Here is a 21,025-nt window from a genome sequence, read left to right on the forward strand (position 1 = left end):
TAAATAATAAGTGATACCACTTGATGAAAAAAATAATTTAATTGGCTGATTTCAACATTTGCCTTAACTTGACGCATTATGGGCTTAGTTCAGGGGATTCTGCATACGAACACATTTGCATACATACATACACATCTGGATACATACCTACTTTTTTATATATACATTTAAAGCTACCCTATGCCCTGCAAACAAATCACAATGTATTTATTTCCTGGCCTTAATCATGTTCCTGCTTTACAATTGAGACTTGGCGCTTCCTCGTTTAAAGCGGAGGGATCTGAGCGGAAGACCATTGGGCGGCCAAAAGCGCATTTTAATCCCATTGGTTCAAATCGACGTCACTCAGCGGGGGGGGGGGGCGGTCCCAGGAAACCGGGAAATGGAACCAAACAACTGAATCGAGTTGATCATTGTCAGCAGATGCGTAAAAGGCGACACGTTTAGGAGCAAATATGTACATTTCTGTGTTTGCCCTCGTCTTTTTAATCGGGCCCGCAGCGGAAGCTCTGGACAACGGCCTGGCTCTGACCCCCACCATGGGCTGGTTACACTGGGAGAGGTTCATGTGTAATACTGACTGTGACCAAGACCCGGACAACTGCATCAGGTGAGAGAAATCGGGTCACAAAGAGTAAGAGTTTTCAACCAAAACTCTTCCGTCAGCAGCGCTTGCTAACCGTGTAATAACTGTATTTTTAAAATCGCAATAATAATAATAATAATAATAATACCCCCCCATCAACCTAACCTTAACCCTTGAACGAGGAACATGGGAGGAGCTTCACCCGGAAGTGACGCATGCAGAACCTATACAGCTGAAGCTCGGTGTTTAAAGATCCCCGTTGCACACCTCGAATATGAACTGCTTCTGACTTCAATAAATAAAACTAAAATGCAGTAGTGTGTCCATTACTGAAGTAACTGACACAATGTATAACCGAATCTCTGACTACTACCAACAAAACAACACACATTTTTAGGGTAATCATGCTGATATTGTTACATCTATCATGTGATTTTATGAAAAGTTTATGATTAGGAGTGCCAGAAAAAGATGAATCAGGAAAAGGAGGAAACATAATCATGTGACTATAAAAGCTGTTAAGATTAAATGAGCATCGTAATTACACGGCTGGTTTAATTCCACCTTATTTGCTGTTTAGTTTGAGGTGTTATGAGATAAAGATGAAATGAGGGCGCTTCAATAACCTCATTTTGCAAATCTGTCACCTCTAATCCGATAAGGAACAGGAGTAGATGAGATTAACTCAGATAGAGAAATACATAAAGTAAGAAGTTATTGTTTTTAGTAGAGTTAACACTTTTTTGTTTGTTCAGCCATTTGATTATATATATTGATCATGTTATTACTCACATTGCTATATATGAAAGCAGCCTGACATAAATTGAAGTTTATTTGGATCAATTTTAGTGTATTGAGTGAATTTTAGGGTTTTTAAAAATAAACGCCTCTGGTTTTTAACTAATGCAGAAATAATGTTCAATAAGTGACGCCTCACTTCCTGCGCACAGAAGCCTGAGACAGCACCAGATGTCATCTTGTCAGACGGAACCTCTGCTGTGTTCTGTCAGTAGATCATAAACAAAAATAGGAGGCGTCATTGGCGCCCCATTGCCAACATCTCGGTGATATCATCAGCCGACCATGTCCTCTCCTGTCCCTGCAGCGAGCGTCTATTCATGCAGATGGCGGATGTGATGGTGAAGGAGGGCTGGAAGGAGGCCGGTTATGAGTACGTCTGCATTGATGACTGCTGGCCTTACCACCAGCGGGACAACCAGGGCCGTTTGCAGGCAGACCCCAAAAGATTCCCGGGAGGGATTAAGAAATTGGCCGACTATGTGAGTATGTGTGTAAATACCGTACACATTCAATGCCATTATTTCTTCTTAATGAAAGAAGCGAGAAAACTTTTCTCTTCCTTGATTCTAGCCTTCCAGAATTACCATTCGATTTTACAGAGTTAGCACATTTTTAGCATCTAAGTTTGACTTCCCGGATAAAGAGTTTAAAACTGATTACACAGTCAGATTATATATTCATTATACATCCATCTTAGCCAACCTGCAGATTCTTTTCTACATAATGAGAAAGCTCCAGCTGAGGGGCCAAGGTCCAAGATTACATATACAAACGTCAGCTCCTGGTGTCAAGGGAGACCCTTAAAATGTAGACTTAAACATGGAGGGTGGGGTCCTCCATCCTCTCACCTCCTCTGTGATACCAGGAAACACTTCAGCGTTCCAAAGGCGTCGTTTTTAAGCTGAGCAACACCGCCACCTAGTGTCGTGTTTGTGAACGGACCTGTTCCCTCCAGGTGCACTCCAGAGGGCTGAAGCTGGGCATCTACGCAGACGTAGGGAACAAAACCTGCGCTAAGTACCCCGGCAGTCTGGGTTACTATGACACCGATGCTCAGACCTTTGCTGAATGGGGGGTGGATTTACTCAAGTTTGACGGCTGCTTCATGGACTGGACCTTGTTAGGAGAAGGTGAACATGAACAAAATCTTATGTCTTACACTTATGAGCTTAAGCAGCCTTTGTAAATCACAATAGCAACAGGTTTTAAGATTTTGAGGTGTATAATATTGCGCAACTGCTGTTTTTAAGGCTACATGAACATGTCTAGAGCACTGAATAAAACTGGGAGAAGCATTGTGTACTCCTGCGAGTGGCCTCTCTATGAATGGCCCTTCCAGAAGGTACGACTTTCTGCTCAGATGGTTTTCTTCCAGTTCTCAGTATATTTGCAGTTTTGCAAGTGCTGATTTACAGCTTCACAGTGGTGAAAATGTAACATCCGTCACCATTTTAACCCCCACGTGCAGCCAAACTACACTGCAATTCGTGAGACGTGCAACCACTGGCGGAACAGCGCCGACGTGCTCGACTCGTGGAGCTCCATCCAATCCATCTTAGCGTGGACTGCGGATCATCAGTGCACTATTATCCCCGCGGCTGGACCTGGGGGCTGGAATGACCCCGACATGGTAATCTACGACCTCGCAGCACCAACTTCCAAACCTCATACATGTTAAAAATGCTGGTGTGCTTTTAACGTTGTTCCTCTCCAGCTGGTGATCGGAAACTTCGGCCTGAGTCACGACCAGCAAGAGTCTCAGATGGCGTTATGGGCCATCATGGCGGCCCCGCTGTTCATGTCCAACGACCTGAGAAACATCTGCCCTCGCTCGAAAGAGCTGCTGCAGAACAAACACGTCATCAGCATCAACCAGGACCCACTGGGGAAGCAAGGCTACCTCTCGGGGAAGGTGAGCAACACCTGTATACAGATGTGGCTCGAATCAAGCGTCTAAAATCTGATCGGCTCCACAGGTGGACAACTTTGAAGTGTGGGAGAGACCTCTGTCAAAGCAGCGACTGGCCATCGCGGTTCTGAACAAACAGGAGATCGGTGGTCCCAGAGGCTTCGTGATCAGAGCGGCCCAGGGGTGGAGGGTCTGTAAGCCTGCCTGTAACGTCACGCAGATCCTCCCCCAGTACAAGGACATGGGCGTTCAGCCAATGTTCAGTAAAATGGTCGTAAGAGTCAACCCTTCAGGCACCGTTCTGCTGACAGTCGTGCCCGTCAGCGGCGACTTTAAAGAAGTTTACAGCATGGAGTGGCAGGACACGTCTGTCAGACACCACAACAATGCCTTTCTATAGTCGCTTCATCTGATCACATGATCAGGAGCTGTTCAATCCAGATGTGGTTAAACTGCTGCTCGTGCACAGCGACTGACCGCAACACATCGTCACACAAGAGCAGATCGACTTCAAACTTGTATTAATACATTTATTGAAAATTGTGACAATTTCCTCCAGAAAACTGAGCCACAGTTTAGAACTGGATGACCTGGCCCTGTAAGAGAACACAAGAGTTCAGTTAGAAACAATGCTCGACAAGATTTACCGGCTGTTATAAGTCCAACAGACAACATGTCTGTATGCACAACATACAAATAATGCAGTCCTTAAATTCTGCAGAAATTACATCTACTAAACATTCCATTCAGTAGGTGATAACAAATTGGATACTTTTTCCCCAAATATGCACGGAACTAAAGCACCGAACAAAGAAATTCTTACATTATATTTTGTAAATGTAAATATGAACACTTCTGGCTTTGACTCAGGATGAATGTAGCAACAGCACTGAATGACTGATGAATTTCACTTAATTAAAATGCACGTCTCTTTAATCGTGGTCCAGAAATTCTCAATGTGACAGTATAATGGAGGTTTGTTGAAATTTACCGATAAATGGAGCATTCCCCTCCATGAAGGAGCTCAGATTTAACAAATAGGAGTACATTTAAATAACGGATGTGACCAAAAACACAATTCGTACCTTTCTCTTCTTGTCACCACCCAACTCGAAGTGCTTGCATCTCTTGATGGCCAGCATTCTCTTGGATCTGCAGTTGGGCTCCACACACTCGAGCCTCAAGACAATTTTCTTTGTAGTTTTAGCCTGAGAAGACAATGAATTAAATCATTAATCTGAGATCAGGGTCATTGCTGAGAAATATGGAATTCTGATCGTACCTTTTTCCGGAAAATAGGCTTCGTTTGACCCCCGTAACCGCTCTGCTTTCTGTCGTATCTCCTCTTACCTGCACATGTACAGTTCAGTCACATTGAGGTAACTAGTTTATCACAAATCACCATAGAAATGATGGATTATTTACCCTGAGCATAGAGGGAATCCTTCCCCTTTTTGTACTGGGTAACTTTGTGGGGTTGGTGCTTCTTGCACTTTTTGCAGTAAGTCCTGCGGGTCTTTGGAACGTTCACCTGGAAAATACAGATGAACAGAAATGAAGATGGATTGACGTTTAAAATGAGTGATCTCTGCAATTTAAATATAAAGCGCTGAATTAAACGCATGTTAATTAATGCCCGCAACGTGCAGCCATTGACGACAAATTCAACAAATATACAACCCATTAGGGTGAACCAGACTCAAATCTATAGTTACGATGCAGCAAATATAACCATAACCCCTTCTAGAAAATCGAAACACTAAGGTTTGCTTTTAACATCTACGAGTCCCAGATTCTCAGGGCAGATGACGTTGGGGAGGGAGCTAACATTAGCAACCTAGCAATTGGACGCAACCACGGCAAACTGGCGGATAAACACATTACTGTGCACAATTTACGCGAACATATTCAGCGTTCTTTGCCACAAAACTGAACCAAAATATTTCTCTGCAAGAGAGGCCGGACGGCCGGCAGCAACAGCAGTGGCGGTTCACCACAGTAAGCATTAGTCAATATACGTTTAAAAGCGTCACACATTGACAACATGGGTAATACGACCCTCGTTTTGTACGCTGAAACATTCTTGACGCATTGTCGTAACAAATGTGCTCTAACAAGCTTTTAATCAGCAAGATTAAGTTCGATTCTTCGACATGTATCTGTGTAATAATTTCATACCATGGTGGCGACCCGATGCAGCGGAAAAGAGGAAGAACCAATGCGGAAGCGGACTGAAGTAGAGGTCGGCGGTGCAGCCGCGTAGGCTGCCCCCTAGCGGCCACGCACTCCCGGAGGTCAAAACAAGTAAACCGGCTGAAAATCCAAGAGCAGATATTTAATATTTGTAAAAACTACTCAGTACACAGAGATGAACATTGCTAATTCAATATGAACTAAACACAATTGTCATCAGTTTTCAGTTTTATTTTGTCTTTGTTCAAATTTGAGATGCTTGAATTCAGAAATCCTCTCAGACAAAGATGTAAGAGTTTGACTACTCTCTACGCAAATGCAGCCAGTGTTAATATTTAGCCTGCTTCCATTTTATCACCAAAACTGTCCTGTAGGCTGATATGAAAATAAGCAGGAAGAAAAAGGGGAAGTAAGAGTTGATTCCTCTCTGTGGGTGGGTTTAAGGTTCTTGCAACACTGAACAACATTCATTTAATGGAAGGTAACTGAGACAAAGGTTCATGCCACCACTTTGTAACGCTGCTACTTCAAAGTACAACATCAAAAGCTATCTGTCGGATGGTTGATCTTTTCTGCTGTCCCGGTAAGTAATGGAGCAGTTTGAGTATTAATTTTAGTTCAGTTTAACTGCCATAAGAGGCAGTCCTCCAGAATGTGTTCACTTAAACAAAATCAGCTATTCATTTTAAGTTGTGATGAAAAGAAAATATCAAAATACCCTTTAGCTTGCACACATTAAAGGATACATGATATCCAAGAGTGAACTGGGGGCGACATTATCAGCAGCCAGATAATGATCATATAACTACGATTATTCGTCACGTTTTCAAATATCTCAGATACAAGCTCTAAACCATTTCAGCACTTCATGACTGGTGAAGTTTCAAAAAATGGCATTTAATCAATATACACAGCAGGTCAATATGTATTCTGAGAAAAGGCCATCAAAGAACAGAAGAGCACAATGTTAAAGTTTGTAAAATGTGTAAGAAATTAGGTATTTTACATGTAGTCACTTATTTAGAACACTTTTTTTCTCTTTTAAATTTCCTTGCAGCTTATCTGTCAGGAAACATCAGAGTGCAACTTGACAGAATCCTGTCCTAAATGTGTTTTCTGTGAAATATGGATATGCAGCAACAAAACAAGTACCTTCAGTATCCCAGCACACGAAAATGGGGCTTCTCTTTCCCCCAGAATGTGACCTGCTGCATTTTTCTCACAGCTTCTTGTTACCACTTAACTGTTTTCACAACCAGCTCTGTGGACTGAGGTGATGATCTGTGAAGATGCGTATTTCTGGTTAAGTGAGTGGTTCAGAGCTGCTCAGCTGCTGCGATGTTGCATGTGCAGTGGTTCACCCATTTGCTGGTGTTTTCAAGCTTAATTTAACTGTAACTTCAAATCCATGGCTGCATTCGATATGTAAAAACAATGAAGAACAAACAAAAAAGGGAAAGAAACATTCACACATTGCTGTGTGAATTTAATGGTTCTTCAGGTGTGAAGATATGTCTCAAAGAGAGCATGTGAGATTAGTGGGCCTGCAGAGTCTCTCTTCACATTGCAGTAAAACTTTGTTGCAACTTCCTCATGAGCTGGTCTGTGTTGGCCTCAGTCAACTCCCTTAAATACATTCAAAAACAGCCAACCCACCCCCTTCCAAAAAACGCAACCTCAATCTCTCTTAGCAACCTGGATGCAGTAAAATCCAAATCTTTTGATCTGGAGCAGCTCTGGAGGACTGCTGTGTGGAAACAATGATGGGGGGGGGGAGGGTGGACAGGAGGTGAGGACGAACGAGAAGCGCTCACTCAGGCTTATTCTGTCACATGAGGAGAAAGATCCGAGACCTGGTTAACAGAGAGTGAGAGAAGCTTCTGGTGTTACAGTTCAGATGACAGAAGGAAGTGCGCGCCAGCTGAAAATAGTCCAAGGTGAAGTGCAAACACACTGACAAACAGAGCGAGCATTGAGCTGTGAGATCTAGATTTCTGTTTCTGAGTTAAACTTTAACCAAATCAAGTTAAATGAATTTAAGGGACAGAATGATTTCACAGAAGCTGGTTCTGAGTCTTTACGGATGTATATATTGGGACTATTTTTTATTTGGTTGTTGTTGGGTAGTTTTAAATTAAATTTATAGACTAATACAAATAAAAGAATAATGAGAACTCCAAATCTGGAAAAGTAAAAACTGAGTGTCCACATTTTCACACAGTTCTTGATGTTTAATTACACCTTTTTAATCATTCACATAATTTATTTAAAAAAAACAACCAAACATTTAATCTTTTTAATATTTAGTCAAAGTATTAGTCCAAAATGTTGATTATGATCAACTTTCGAGTGGAAATGTCATGACACGTATAACTACGTATAACAGTAAAAGACATGAAAAGTAAATGACAAGTCGTGATGCATCTTTCAAACATTCATTATTAATATTATTAATAATTATAATATTGTAGGTGTTATGATCACATGACTCCGTGCTCGTCGCTCTCAAAACCAGGTGAAAATGAGGAAAAATGTGTTCAAATCTGCTGCTAAATAGCAAAGCAGAAACTGTTTCAGGTGTGACCTGTTTCATGAGGTTCGAGCTCCACTGCTGCAGTCACACAGACTCCTTATTTTCCAGATTCCCCACAGATTTATCAGGACTGAATCATGTCAGATTTAATCTTGGAGGAGCTCTTCATTAAACGCTCTCAGCAGAAGAAGAAGACCTCTCCGCTGAACTACAAGGAGAGGCTGTTCGTCCTCACCCAGGAGAAAATCGCCTACTATGATTTTGATGCTGAGAAACGGGTACGAAGACTCACTTCTGTGCTCGACATCTGTCCGAAGTCCCCTGACAGTTGTGACATCTGTTAAGCAGAAACGAAAAGGACTGAGAGGATCAGTGGACCTGGAGAAGATCAAGTGCGTTGAGACGGTGGAACCTGAGCCCAACGCACCGCAGGAGCGCATGTATGCGTTCCAGGTACATATGACCAGCATCTCTCTTTCTTTTAGGAGATTTCAAATTTTAGAGATTCAAAAGCCAATAAAATAGCCGGAGAATCTGCATGTTTCCAGCCTGGAAACCGAAAGCTAAAATCCTCAAGTGTGTATAAGTGGAGGTTCGTTAAACCGTTTACCACTCTCAAAAAAAGCTGATGGGCTCAGCGTTGGGGCACATGCCAACCACAGGAGACGTTAGTGCTAAAGATACGTTCATTCTCAGAAAAAGGCATCACGTGAAAAGATGCATGTAGGAATCCTCACGATGTTCCTCAACACTTTTTTTTAAAAACCACAGATCGTGTATGACGAAGGGCCTTTGTACATTTTTGCGAAGAACGAGGACGCCCGCTCCCGATGGATAAAGACCCTTAAAAACAGTCAGTGCATTCATGTGAACTTAACAATGTGTCTGATGTTTGTCTCCGCTCGTTCTCGGTGAACATGCAAATGAAACGGTCGGTTCAATGTAAATGTGCGTCTGTGCTCTGTGTCTGTGGGCAGTGGTGCGCTGCAACAGGGACCTTCTGCAGAAGTACCATCCCTGTGCCTGGATGGACGGGATGTGGCTGTGCTGCCACCAGGAGGTCAAACAAGCCATGGGCTGCAGGGTGCTGGATAACAAAAACGGTGAGAATGAGACCTGGATTAGCCATTCCTAAATTACCCTTGGCGTGGCCTTAAATGGTGTCATTGACAGGATTTAACTGGATTTCCCCCCGACGAACATCCAGGAAACCTCTTCCTCCAACCCCGACAGAGGTACAGACACCCTCACGTCCCTGATGCCATATCCTGCCTCCGTAATGACGCCTCCACCATCCTGTCTTTGGTGCTTTAGGAGAAGCCTGGTCCAAATGTACCTCTGCAGGCTCCCGAGCCGCAGGGACCCTCTGTAGGCATGACCGTCACAGCAGAGTATAACTACTTACCCATGACGACACAAGACCTGGAGCTGAAGAAGGATGAGGAGTACACCATCCTGGAGATGTCCGATCCCAATTGGTGGAGAGCCAGAGACAAATACGGGTAATCAGGACATAACATTGCCCTCTATGCAGCTCCAAAATCAGCAACAAAAGGGAGTAGACTGTTGTAAAACTGTGTCTTTTATTGAATACATGTGACAATCACCCCACCCTCCTAGATAGGACTAACCCACCCAGCACCGACCAGAGGCTGCATCCAGGTTTCTGTTTTGTTTCTGCAGGAATGAAGGCTACATCCCCAGCAATTATGTCGTGGAAGCTGAAAACGGGCTAGAACGTTTCGAGTGAGTATGAGAGGGATCTTTGCCTGTGCAAATCCTTACTGAAGCAACAAACGCAGGAAAATGCACAAATTAGGGATTTTTTTTTTTCTGTTGCAGCTGGTTTTGTAAGAACACAAATCGCAGCCAAGCAGAAAAACTGTTGAGGACCGAGGTAAAATGATCTACCATTCAAGTGGGTGACATTTGGCTTTAAACTGTATCAAATAAACTGTGTGTGTGTTGTTTCTCAGAACAAAGATGGCGGCTTCTTGGTGCGAGACTCAAGCAGGCCTGGAAAATACACAGTGTCTTTATTAAGCAAGAGTGGAGGGTGAGTTCGCTGAGTCGTGCAACCCTCGGGTCCCAGTAATGTAATTAGAAGAATAGTTTGAGTTGAAGGCGGACACAGAGGGTCACAGAAGCAAAGAGATGTAAATTATTCATGCAAATCCTGGACTAATCTCTCCACAGAAGCTTTTCATCCCGGCGCTCACAGCTGTGTTCTGGATAACCGAGACCATGTTAGCTGCTCGTGTGCGATGAAAAACCTGTTGACTTACTCTCACTACACTCTCCACAGAGACACTGGTGCAAGCTGCAGGCATTATAACATCTGCACCACTCCACAGGGACACTTTTACCTGGCCGAGAAGCATTATTTCAGCACCATTCCCGAGCTCATCGTCTACCATCAGCACAATGCAGCAGGTCAATGTCTCAAACGTGTGTTCTTCTAAGCATAAATGGTGCAGGAAAAAGAGAGTGTGATTCTGAAAAGTTCAGTCAAAATATGTGTAAATGTGCCTGGAGCAGCCTGTCAACACAAACTGAGTGACTCTATAAGACGGAGAGTCGTGTTAAAAGGTAATGTGGCCGAGTCGGGGTTCAGATTTTAATCAGAGGAAATGAGACCGGCTGTGAAAAAGGGCTGTTTCCTGAGTTTGAGAAGTTTAAGAAGTGTGGGGATGTGCAAACTTTTTAATATTAAGAATTTCAAGATTCTGAGCCACGTTATTTACACCAGGATGGTTAAAATTTACTGTATTTCCGTGGCGCACAAGTCAAAGTCCTTCCATCCAAAATAACCTCACAAGTGTGGTATTTGTATCCTTGTTTCCTCCACCTCAACAGGAATGGTTAGCAGGCTGAAATATATCGTAACAACCCGGACGCGGCCTCCATCAACAGTGGGGCTGGGCTACGGTAAGAGCCACATTCTCAAAATTATTTTGGGTCTCAGCAGATCATTTCAAATTGTTTTTGGAGTATAAATAGACCCGATTTCTTTTGTCTGGTTTCCTGCAGGTGTGTGGGAGATCGACCCTCGTCACCTCACCTTCATCAAAGACCTGGGCACCGGCCAGTTTGGAGTGGTGAAGTACGGGAAGTGGCAGGGCAAACACGACGTGGCCATAAAGATGATAAAAGAGGGCTCCATGTCTGAGGATGACTTCATAGAGGAAGCAAAAATCATGATGTGAGCAAAAGGCAGATTTGACTTTACCGCAGCTGGAGAGATAACGCCATCAACTGAAACCAGAGCAATTTGAGGCACACTCGCTGAGGCGCTTTACTTTACTAACCTTTTAAACTTCCACATTTTTCTCTTTTCATTTTATTTAGTGGCTTCAGCTTTCGCTATCACAGAGAAGCTCCCGTTTGTGTTCTGCAGAATTCTGAAAATCAGCACAGGATTCTCAGAAATCACTTGTTCTATATATAAAATATTGTTAAAAGACAGCTCTTAATCTGTACAGCTTGGTATAGATACAACGTCAGCGTGGTGTCTGTACAGTTTTTGGTATCATGCTGTGAAGTGTCACGGCTAACTCCCTTCCTTCTGCTCTGACTCAAACCAGGAAGCTCCATCATGAAAACCTGGTCCAGTTGTACGGTGTGTGCACCACACAAAGACCAATTTACATCGTGACTGAGTTTCTGTCCAACGGCTGCCTGCTGACGTACCTCAGAGAAGGACTGAAGCAGCACCCGACTATGGTCCAGCTGCTGGAGATGTGTAAGGACGTCTCTGAAGGCATGGCCTACCTGGAGTCCAAGCAATACATCCACAGAGACCTGGTGAGACATGAGGAGGGACGCAATGTAGCCAGTACACTAGTAATACGTACATAAATACAATATTTGATAATCACCTAATTAAAAAATGATGTTTGTCCCCAGGCTGCCAGGAATTGTTTGGTAGACAGCAACGGCACTGTTAAAGTGACAGATTTTGGCTTATCGAGGTAAAATATCACTGTGAAATGACGAGATTGTAGATTAATCACGATTTATAAACTTGTAGAAGTGTTCTTTCTTAACATTGCCTAACTTTTTTTCCTTCCTCCATTATCTCAGGTACGTCTTAGATGATGAGTACACAAGTTCAGTAGGGGCCAAGTTTCCTGTTCGCTGGTCCCCTCCAGAGGTCCTCCTCTATTGCAAATTCAGCAGCAAATCAGACGTCTGGGCTTATGGTGGGTAAAGAGCACCACTTTTTTTTTAAATTAGCTTTTAGTTAGTTCACATGTTTACCAGTCATATAAATGCTCAGGGGTCCTCATGTGGGAGGTGTACACTTTGGGAAAGCTCCCATATGAACACCTCAACAACCAGGAAATTGTGGATAAGGTGTCCAGTGGTCGGCGCCTCTACCGTCCCCAGCTGGCCAGTGAGAAGGTCTACGCCGTCATGACCAGCTGCTGGCATGAGGTAAGCAGTCATTTGTTGGGAAGATGTCTTGTGTGTTTGTATGAAATCAAAACTTTGGCCTTCTTGAAATGCCATAGTCTCTGTTATATCTTCAGAAAGCAGATGAGAGGCCTACCTTTGAGGAGCTGGTTCTGACTGTTCAGGATCTGCTGGATGGGCTCTAGTAGATCACCAAAATCATCCACATCAAAAGCTTCAGCTGGAGCCTCGTTTTCTTATATCACCAGGAGGAAAACCCACTCGGGCTGAAACAGATAAAACTGAGATTCTCTCAAACATGAGCATTGTATGCATTATATGAATGTTATCATAGATCACTAACTCACGAAAATATATGGTCCTGATTAAGAAAGTAAGTCTACATTTGGGTTTTAAAGTTTGTCTTACATTTAGGATGACGTCAGTAAAAGTCAATGTTATTGAGTTATCATCACACTTGCAGTGGGTCTTTCTCTCTTTAAAACAGGGTGAAAACTAAAAGAAAACATTCAAGACCAAAACGTCTGACACACTTTACAGGCACTTCTGACAAGTAGAAAGAAGGCATCAGTTTCACCGACTGGGATCATAATGCAAGTCAGGAGAAACAGTGAAAACCGGATTAATTTGGAAAGGTGAATGAGTGGGAGGGTTGAATAATGAAATCCTGGAATCTTATGTTATAATGAACCTAATGGAAAAATAGATAATCTAATAATTCACATGATTTTAATGAAATGACCCAAACTGACAAAGCACAGGATATTTAAAACTAAATGTCAGGGTGACTGAACTTTAAATAAATCTGCCAATCTGTATGTAATCTTCACCTGTAAATAGTGTTCAAAGTTTTTGACTGAAATGTGTTTACTGTATCTGATCTTGTTCTTTTTGTATTTTGTGGAATCACTGCAGACATGTGAAACCAAGCTTTGTAGGAACTATTGCACAAATTAAAAAAAGCCAAGTGTGTCGACCTAGCAGTGGGATTTCTCGTGTGAAAGAATTCCAGTGTCAAACTGTTGCGTTGTTCTCGTCTAATGATGAAATATCAGCAGTTCTCTAATAGACGACTATAAATATGCGCCGTGAACGCGTCAGACCAAGGCGCGCTGTGATTGGCTGGCTGACTTCCTGCTTCCTGTCGTCCACACGTACACGTGAAGGTCAGCAGCAGAGTGAGAAGAATCAGAAAGTTGCCTCGTTTGCGACTATTTTAATCCAATATGAATGGCCAGGGGGCGAGCGCCGATCCCCAGCTTCAGCAGTTCATCGAAATCGAATCGCAGAAGCAAAGGTTTCAGCAGCTGGTGCATCATATGACGGAGGTTTGCTGGGTGAGATTAGCTCTAAGCTAACGGTGCTGCGCTGCTATTTCCATATAAACTAATGAGTCGTCTTACGAAATGACACGTGTGTATAAAATTATTAAAGCAACATGGAACATGAACCCATAACTGTAACTCTTGATGCTTGTCAGCCTTGCAGAAATACATACGCCGTTCCATTTTGCTTAACTCAGACGTGCGGTGAACCGCACTTGAGTAAAATGAATAAACTCTGCGTAACGTCTAGTGTAAAAAGTATTCAAAACTCATTAGTACTACTAGAAAGTGGCTCAAATGTTGCCTCTCTCATATAAAGGTGATGCTTTGCTTTTGGATCCAGTCGGTAAAGAATAATTTGTGGTTGCATGGCAAGGTTATGAATGGATGCCACATTTGGTGTGTTGAGGTCACAGCTGTAGTAAAATAATGCTCACTACGCCACTATAGTGTAAAACCAGATTTACAGTTTCCATTTATGTTCTGGACCTGTTAATCAAAGTTGCATGCTTTAAATAACACACACACATCACTCATAAATGAAGCATAACTCTGGATACAGGTTTTCATCTAGATTCCAAAAAGAGTAATTGTTGTATTCGATTATTCCTTCTCATGGGTCTTTTGTTGGTTCTAGGATAAATGTATGGATAAACCTGGGCCCAAGCTGGACTCGAGGGCAGAAATGTGCTTCGTGAACTGCGTGGAGCGATTCATTGACACCAGCCAGTTTATCCTGAATAGACTGGAACAGACTCAGAGGAGCAAGGGCTCATTCTCCGAGACCATGACAGACTAAGAAGTGTCGCTCGAAGGACTCAAGACACATGCACACGGCCCACGCTGTGACCGTGCCGGTTCCTCACAGCTACCCAGACATGGCTGAACTGTCCCGAGCTGGGGAAAGGAACTGCGTTGTCCTGTTGGACGCAAGTGCCTGCGATTGACCACACTTTTCTGGCCTGTTGTGATGTTGGATTTCTGGTTCTGTTTGTAAAACCGTAGCGTCATTACTTGTTTCTGCTTCTGTAGAAGATGGAGCCATCTGGGATGTTGAACTTGTAAGTTGGTGTGAAGCACTTCATCACACCTTTTGTTACTAAAGAACAGTGTTTTAACTGAAGGTGCAGTGATGTTCTTGTATAGGGACTGTACATATGCAATAAAAAATGCCAAACTATTCTGCCTTTTTAACATTTCACATTTTAATGTGTATTAAAAATACAAAGACTAACAGATGCATCACGTTAGTTGAGCAAACACAGCCATCTTTGGTGACATTTACTGAGGTATTACAGGAAGATGAATCAAAAATGCTAAACATGACTTTAGTGCACTCAGAACTTTTTTGTTCATGTCTTCACTTAAAGACATCGATATAAACTTGAGGCTCAAATGCAAAACCGAAAAGGAATTCAATGAACTGCACTGATGGGGGGGATGAAACATGGGTGAAGCTGTTAGGGTTTCCCACCTCGAACAGCGACCCCTGGTGGTCTAAACAATAACAAGCAACAGTTGGAGCCCGTGATAATATGCGTGTGCGCCATATAACAGTAATATAACGGTTGAAACAGTTCACGCTACCTTTAATTCAAGACAGTCTGTTACGTTAATACTTTTTACGAGGCGTGAAGATATGGCATCACCCACCCATTCCCAGTCAATTTTTAAAATAAAACTTACACTTTGCCTTTCACACTGCTATAAATAGAACCATAGGGTAATGTCCAATGGAACGACATAAAGTTGATGGTAAAGGTAAATGTGATCCATTGAGCAATGTGTGTGATGGACCTGAACACAAACTACACAAACAACAACGAACAATCAGCCTTCACAAGTTTTTCAATTATTGCACTGGTTTGGACTCCATCCCCCCATCATGCCTCCCTCTCTGGGCAGTTTTACCTCACTCTCTAGTGGTCTTTCATGTTGAGGAAGAGCCATGTAAGGCTTGTGGCCACAAGGAAAATCCTGAGGCCCCTTCCTCATGAAGAGTGGGAGAGAATCCTGGGTAAATGTAATGTCTTTGAAAGCGTGGAGGAGGAAGATCCCCAGAACGATTGTGAAGAACCCACTGATTGTTCCTACTATGCCATCAATAGACATATTCAGCCATTCTTTGAAAAGGATGGCAGAGCAGGCCATGACAGAGGTCGTAAAGAAGACATAATAGATGGGAGTAACAATGGACGTGTTAAAGATGTCGAGCGCTTTGTTCAGGTAGTTAATCTGAACACCGACGCAGATTACCAGGCAGAAGACCAATGACCAGAAAAGCGGTTCCTTCAGAACAGCCGTGCCAGCAAACAGCTGCTTGATGCCAATGCCCAGGCCCTTTACACAGGACACAGAGAGGGAGCCAATAACAGAGCAGATCAGGATGTAGACCAGCACATTCTTCTGTCCAAACCGCGGAGCCACAGCAAAGATAAGAACCAGACTGCTCCCCACAACACACACAGCAAACACAATGAAACCTGGTGGAGGAATTCACAAATGTTGATCCGGCTGAGAATTTTAAGACCGAATGAATGTCCTTGGGCCGGGGAAGGCCTGCTCCTACCTGGGTCTCTGAGCTTGTCAGCCATGGCACTGAGGGAAGCCACTTCCTCCTCCTGAGGGGCGTGAATCACCATCACTGTGGATCCCAGGATGCTCAGCAAACAACCCACTTTTCCATGGATGTTCAGCCTCTCATTGAGGAAATAAGAGGAGAGCACGGCACTGGAAGAACACAAATGGTGCAGACGGTTCGTAAAAGTCACATAGATATATGTTTATGATGTCACTTTAGGATTAGCAGCAAATTCTTAAACAACCAGGAGACTGCTGCTTTGCTGTTTCAGTTTTTTTTTAATGTAAAAAGACACATCTGAGTGATGGATGAGGAAACTTCACATTACATGTGTTTCTATAGATTACGATTGGGGAGAATTTTGCTGCCTAATCTATACAATTGCCAGTGATGTAACAGGAAAAAAAACACACACACAAAATGGTTACATAAAGCAGTTCCAGGCTAATAAAATTACCTTACTAGTACACTCAGCGCTCCAAGAGGAGTCACCAAAGTGGCAGGGGCAAATGCATAGGCAGCAAAGTTAGCAGCCTCTCCGGTTCCCACTGAAACACAAACAGGAATGACAAAACCTACTAAAAAATGAGATATTTTGAAGCTATCGAGCACGCAGGGCTTCTGCATGTACAGCAAGCACGGCCGCTTAATCAAACCCTATGAAAAGCAGAAATTTTCAGCAGAGTCAAAATGATTCACTTGCTTGAAATGAGTCCTGCCCACCACAGCCATTCCTTTAGGTAAGCATGTCCACCTTGACCTGTGACATTTATAAAAGAAGGAAAGCAGCAAGGAGCTTGGTCAGATGGACAGTTCTTAAATTCTACTTTTCAGCTGCAAAATATTTAGCTGCTTATTTTTGTACATACATCCGTATTTTTAAAAGAGATTTCTTACAAAATATACGAAAGTGAAGGCGGTTATGTCAAAGATGTCCAATAGACGTGAAGAGTACCTGCTCGCATCGATCCTTTGCGGGCCAATCGCAGGAGGCCTCTCTTCTTCAGGATAAAACTCGCTCCGATAAACGCGCTGGAGCTCACAGCCAGGGAGAGACCGATGTAGAAGTCCAGACGATTCACCTCCATCTTAAAGCAAAAAAACAGTGTAAAAGGCTTCACCAAAGCAAGAATCTCTGTATTTCTTCTCGACGAGACGATAAAAGAAAAGTCGAGCAACGACACCTCATGTTTAACATCACATGATAGGGGGACTGGAGGAAATAGTGTCGTTAGACGGCTAAGAAAGCTAAGATAATTTAATTAACAATCTTTTCATCTCGGAATGTGTATACTCACGTCTAATATGTCATTAAAGTAGAACTTAATATAGTTTCTAACAGTCTTTACACATAGTTTTATTTACCTTCGCTGTCACTTCCACCCCATTCGTCGCAGTTAACTGAATAGTCGCAGCTGATTGGCTGGCCGTCATCGGCTACTTCCTGGTTAAAAAGAATAAAAAAAGCAGAATATTATTGTTGTTTCATTTGAGAGGGGGCGGTGGCAGTTGTGGTCAATTTAACGAAGTCGCACCCATGAAACTTGCATTAAAATAGTTTGTCAGAAGGACACACGAATCTTGGTCAGAAATTAAATGAAAACACAAACTATGATTGACTATACGGCAGTATGCCTTGTAAAATGAAAGTTTCATTTACGTTACGTCAAAAAGACCTCGAATTGCGATCCTCAATATTTCTGATAAATTAAAATACATTTAAACTCAATGTCACAAAAAGGTAAATATTAATGTTTATACGTTGTTTTTTTAAATCACTAAACGAATACGTAATACAATTTTTAAGCACAGTGACCAACCTAATTTATAATAAAGATTCGACTGTTATATGCAGTCGTGAAGGCAACGTTATTAAGTTGCAATATAATTGGCTGCTGGCTCGCGTCACCTAACACGCTCAATTCTGATTGGACAAAGGACGGTCACGCTTAGAACCCGGAAGCTTCTCTAACCTTGGCGAGTTTGTGTAACTCGCGGGCGACACTTTCACGTAAAAGGCGTATAATTTGACCACTTTCAATCATCCCTATACATCTCGGTTAAAATGGCCTCTTACAACTGCTTTTTGGGTGCTTTTTGTTAAACCTCGTAGCTTACTCGTCTGTTTGTCAACATCCACGGTGACAGCTCGTCTTCGCTCCGGACCCTGGAGTAAATACCAGCCACATGGGCTGCCTCTGTAATCCAGTCATGAGGACTCGTTTTCTCTTTCTCACCAGAGGCTGTAAAGCTGTTCCCGAACTACACAAAATTGTCTTGGCGAATGCAGCGCCAGTGAAAAATCCCGAGATCAGATACGCGAGCACAGAAAACAGGAATTACTACATTACGACTCCAATCTTTTATGTCAACGCTTCTCCTCATTTAGGACACTTGTATTCCGCTGTGATTGCCGACTGCTTTCACAGGCATAAGCAACTGCAGGGCTTCAACTCCAGGTTTGCTACAGGTGAATTCTCCATTGATCAATAGCCTATATTAATAATGTTGGACGTGCCAACTATTTAGTCACGTGAAAGCATTGCTTAGATGTTTTTCTACTTACCAAGTTTATGAATTGCCATCATTTAAATTTAGTGGACATAATGCAGCTGATCATTTTCCCTTTCAGGCACAGATGAACACGGTTTGAAAATCCAGCAAGCAGCCGAAGCTGCAGGAAAAGAACCGCTGGAATTCTGCACCGCTGTGTCAGAGAGATTCAGGCATCTCTTCAGCAGCTGTAACATATCCAACACAGACTACATCAGAACCACCGAGCAGAGACACCATCGGGCCGTGCAGCACTTCTGGTCGGTGCTCTGCAGCAAAGGGCTCATCTACAAAGGGAGTTATGAAGGCTGGTATTCTACTCAAGATGAAAGCTTCCTCACACCATCGCAGGTGACCACTGCCCTGGACTCTACAGGGAAGGAAATCAAAGTATCGCTGGAGAGCGGTCACAAGGTAATTCTACTAGGATCAGATTCTTCTGACGTTAGCAGACGTACGAGATTGTACCGTCTTTTCCAGTGAATGTCAGGCTACTGTTGCTACTGTGTTGCAGGTGGAGTGGATGAAAGAGGAGAACTATATGTTCCGTCTGTCTGGATTTCGATCTCAGCTGCTTGACTGGCTCAGAGAAAATCCTCGTGCCATTCAGCCAGAGCGTTTCCACCACTCTGTCCTGCAGTGGCTGCAGGAGGAGCTCCCTGATCTGTCCGTGTCCCGCCAGAAAAGTCGTCTCCAGTGGGGAATCCCCGTCCCGGAGGATGACGGACAAACCATCTACGTGTGGCTAGATGCGCTGGTGAACTACCTCACAGTAGTTGGATATCCACACAACCACGAGAGATGGTGGAACGTGGCCCACCACATTATTGGAAAGGACATCTTAAAATTTCACGCCATCTACTGGCCGTCGTTTCTCCTGGGGGCCGGGCTGCCTCTGCCTCAGACGATACACGTGCACTCTCACTGGACGGTGGCAGGGAAGAAGATGTCTAAGAGTTTGGGGAACGTGATAGATCCACAAGAACGCTCGCAGTTGTTCACAACAGATGGCCTGAGGTACTTCCTCCTCCGTCAGGGTGTCCCAGACACGGACTGCGATTACAGAGACGACAAAGTTGTAAAGCTGCTCAACGCGGAGCTCGCAGACGCTTTGGGAGGTCTGCTTAACCGCTGCACGGCCACGGCGCTTAACCCCGCTCAGGTCTACGCCTCCTTCTGCCCCGACTCCTTCCCACGTGAGCGCGGAGGCCGAGCTGACGATGAAGACTATCGCATGTTGGAGAGTGTGAGGCACCTCCCCGCTGTGGTGGAGCAGCATTTTGAGGACATGCATGTTTACAAAGCCCTGGAGGCTGTCAGCACCTGTGTGAGGCAGACCAACGGCTTTGTCCAGCGGCACGCGCCGTGGAAGCTGGACAGGAAGGACAGTGCAGACCAGCGCTGGCTAGGCACCATTATCCACGTTTCCCTCGAATGCCTGAGGATTTACGGCACCCTCCTCCAGCCAGTAGTGCCGGAAATATCTAACAAGCTGCTCTCCAGACTTGGTGTACAACCGCACGAGAGGAGCTGGACAAATTTAAACTTCCTCCCCAGGTTTGAGGGAAAGGACTGTCCCTTTGAGGGGAGAGCACTGGGGTCAGACTCAGGGGTGCTTTTTAGCCGTTTGGAGAGTCAGAGAGCTGACCAACAGAAAAACAGGAAGATGGAAAAAGGCAGCAACTTGAGATGATTAGTTTGTAGTCCACGTGCCTCTGTTCACTCCGTGAATTAAACTCATGTGACTTTTTTTTCCCTTTGTAGAGTAAAAAAAAACAAGGAAAAAATGTATAAAACAATCCTGATAAAAATGGGGAATTGGACCAAAGAACAATAATACTTGAGATGCCTGCATGGATGAATGAATTATATCTATTTAACCATGTTAAATTTGATCTTTTTTTGTACGAATGTCCATACTCTTCCTTTCCCTGGTTCAAAAATAATTGATACCTGTGCTGCTTCCGCTTGAGCATCTTTGTGTTGTAGAAACGGGCTCTCAGGGTCTCAGCTGCATCTTCTTTTCTAAATAATTAAAGGCAAATATCTCCACATTGAACCCGTCGTTGCTCGACAGGTCGTGCAATGACATTCAAAACACCACTTTTTTTAAACTTTAAATATCACA

General features: G+C 43.5%; 6 protein-coding genes across 7 annotated transcripts; 4 read left to right on the forward strand and 2 right to left on the reverse strand.

Moving 5' to 3' along the window:
• The first annotated feature begins 353 nt into the window (after positions 1–353).
• Positions 354–4,232, forward strand: gla (galactosidase, alpha). The gene is made up of 7 exons (XM_057043592.1): positions 354–610; positions 1,692–1,866; positions 2,343–2,517; positions 2,638–2,729; positions 2,856–3,017; positions 3,102–3,299; positions 3,364–4,232. Exons 1-7 carry the CDS (start codon positions 456–458, stop codon positions 3,694–3,696), a joined length of 1,290 nt encoding a protein of 429 aa, XP_056899572.1. The 5' UTR covers positions 354–455; the 3' UTR covers positions 3,697–4,232.
• Positions 3,813–5,609, reverse strand: rpl36a (ribosomal protein L36A). Its single transcript, XM_057043595.1, has 5 exons — positions 5,475–5,609; positions 4,722–4,827; positions 4,579–4,646; positions 4,382–4,504; positions 3,813–3,892 (listed from the first exon to the last, which is right to left on the reverse strand). The coding sequence occupies exons 1-5, from the start codon at positions 5,475–5,477 to the stop codon at positions 3,872–3,874; spliced, it is 321 nt and encodes a 106-aa protein (XP_056899575.1). The 5' UTR covers positions 5,478–5,609; the 3' UTR covers positions 3,813–3,871.
• Positions 5,610–5,915: 306 nt separating this feature from the next.
• On the forward strand, positions 5,916–13,414 carry btk (Bruton agammaglobulinemia tyrosine kinase). The gene is made up of 18 exons (XM_057043590.1): positions 5,916–6,072; positions 8,131–8,300; positions 8,371–8,475; positions 8,794–8,875; positions 9,000–9,125; positions 9,196–9,257; positions 9,337–9,524; positions 9,706–9,768; positions 9,865–9,919; positions 9,999–10,078; positions 10,328–10,455; positions 10,879–10,950; positions 11,053–11,224; positions 11,607–11,826; positions 11,929–11,993; positions 12,106–12,224; positions 12,302–12,459; positions 12,555–13,414. Exons 2-18 carry the CDS (start codon positions 8,160–8,162, stop codon positions 12,621–12,623), a joined length of 1,905 nt encoding a protein of 634 aa, XP_056899570.1. The 5' UTR covers positions 5,916–6,072; positions 8,131–8,159; the 3' UTR covers positions 12,624–13,414.
• A 133-nt stretch (positions 13,415–13,547) lies between these two features.
• On the forward strand, positions 13,548–14,943 carry timm8a (translocase of inner mitochondrial membrane 8 homolog A (yeast)). Its single transcript, XM_057043596.1, has 2 exons — positions 13,548–13,775; positions 14,401–14,943. The coding sequence occupies exons 1-2, from the start codon at positions 13,665–13,667 to the stop codon at positions 14,560–14,562; spliced, it is 273 nt and encodes a 90-aa protein (XP_056899576.1). The 5' UTR covers positions 13,548–13,664; the 3' UTR covers positions 14,563–14,943.
• On the reverse strand, positions 14,944–18,481 carry zgc:101583 (uncharacterized protein LOC494104 homolog). 2 transcript variants are annotated; one of them, XM_057043593.1, is made up of 7 exons: positions 18,463–18,481; positions 17,710–17,788; positions 17,300–17,432; positions 17,048–17,104; positions 16,802–16,892; positions 16,333–16,493; positions 14,944–16,246 (listed from the first exon to the last, which is right to left on the reverse strand). In XM_057043593.1, exons 2-7 carry the CDS (start codon positions 17,776–17,778, stop codon positions 15,612–15,614), a joined length of 1,146 nt encoding a protein of 381 aa, XP_056899573.1. In that variant the 5' UTR covers positions 17,779–17,788; positions 18,463–18,481; the 3' UTR covers positions 14,944–15,611. The 2 variants fall into 2 exon arrangements, with proteins under 2 accessions (XP_056899573.1, XP_056899574.1); XM_057043594.1 differs by lacking the exons at positions 17,710–17,788; positions 18,463–18,481 and adding an exon at positions 17,643–17,667.
• Positions 18,280–20,802, forward strand: mars2 (methionyl-tRNA synthetase 2, mitochondrial). Its single transcript, XM_057043591.1, has 3 exons — positions 18,280–18,814; positions 18,977–19,311; positions 19,412–20,802. Exons 1-3 carry the CDS (start codon positions 18,532–18,534, stop codon positions 20,588–20,590), a joined length of 1,797 nt encoding a protein of 598 aa, XP_056899571.1. The 5' UTR covers positions 18,280–18,531; the 3' UTR covers positions 20,591–20,802.
• The last annotated feature ends 223 nt before the right edge of the window (positions 20,803–21,025 follow it).

This window comes from Takifugu flavidus, chromosome 9 (genome assembly GCF_003711565.1).
Source record: "Takifugu flavidus isolate HTHZ2018 chromosome 9, ASM371156v2, whole genome shotgun sequence".
In the NCBI taxonomy this organism is placed as follows: Eukaryota; Metazoa; Chordata; class Actinopteri; order Tetraodontiformes; family Tetraodontidae; genus Takifugu; species Takifugu flavidus.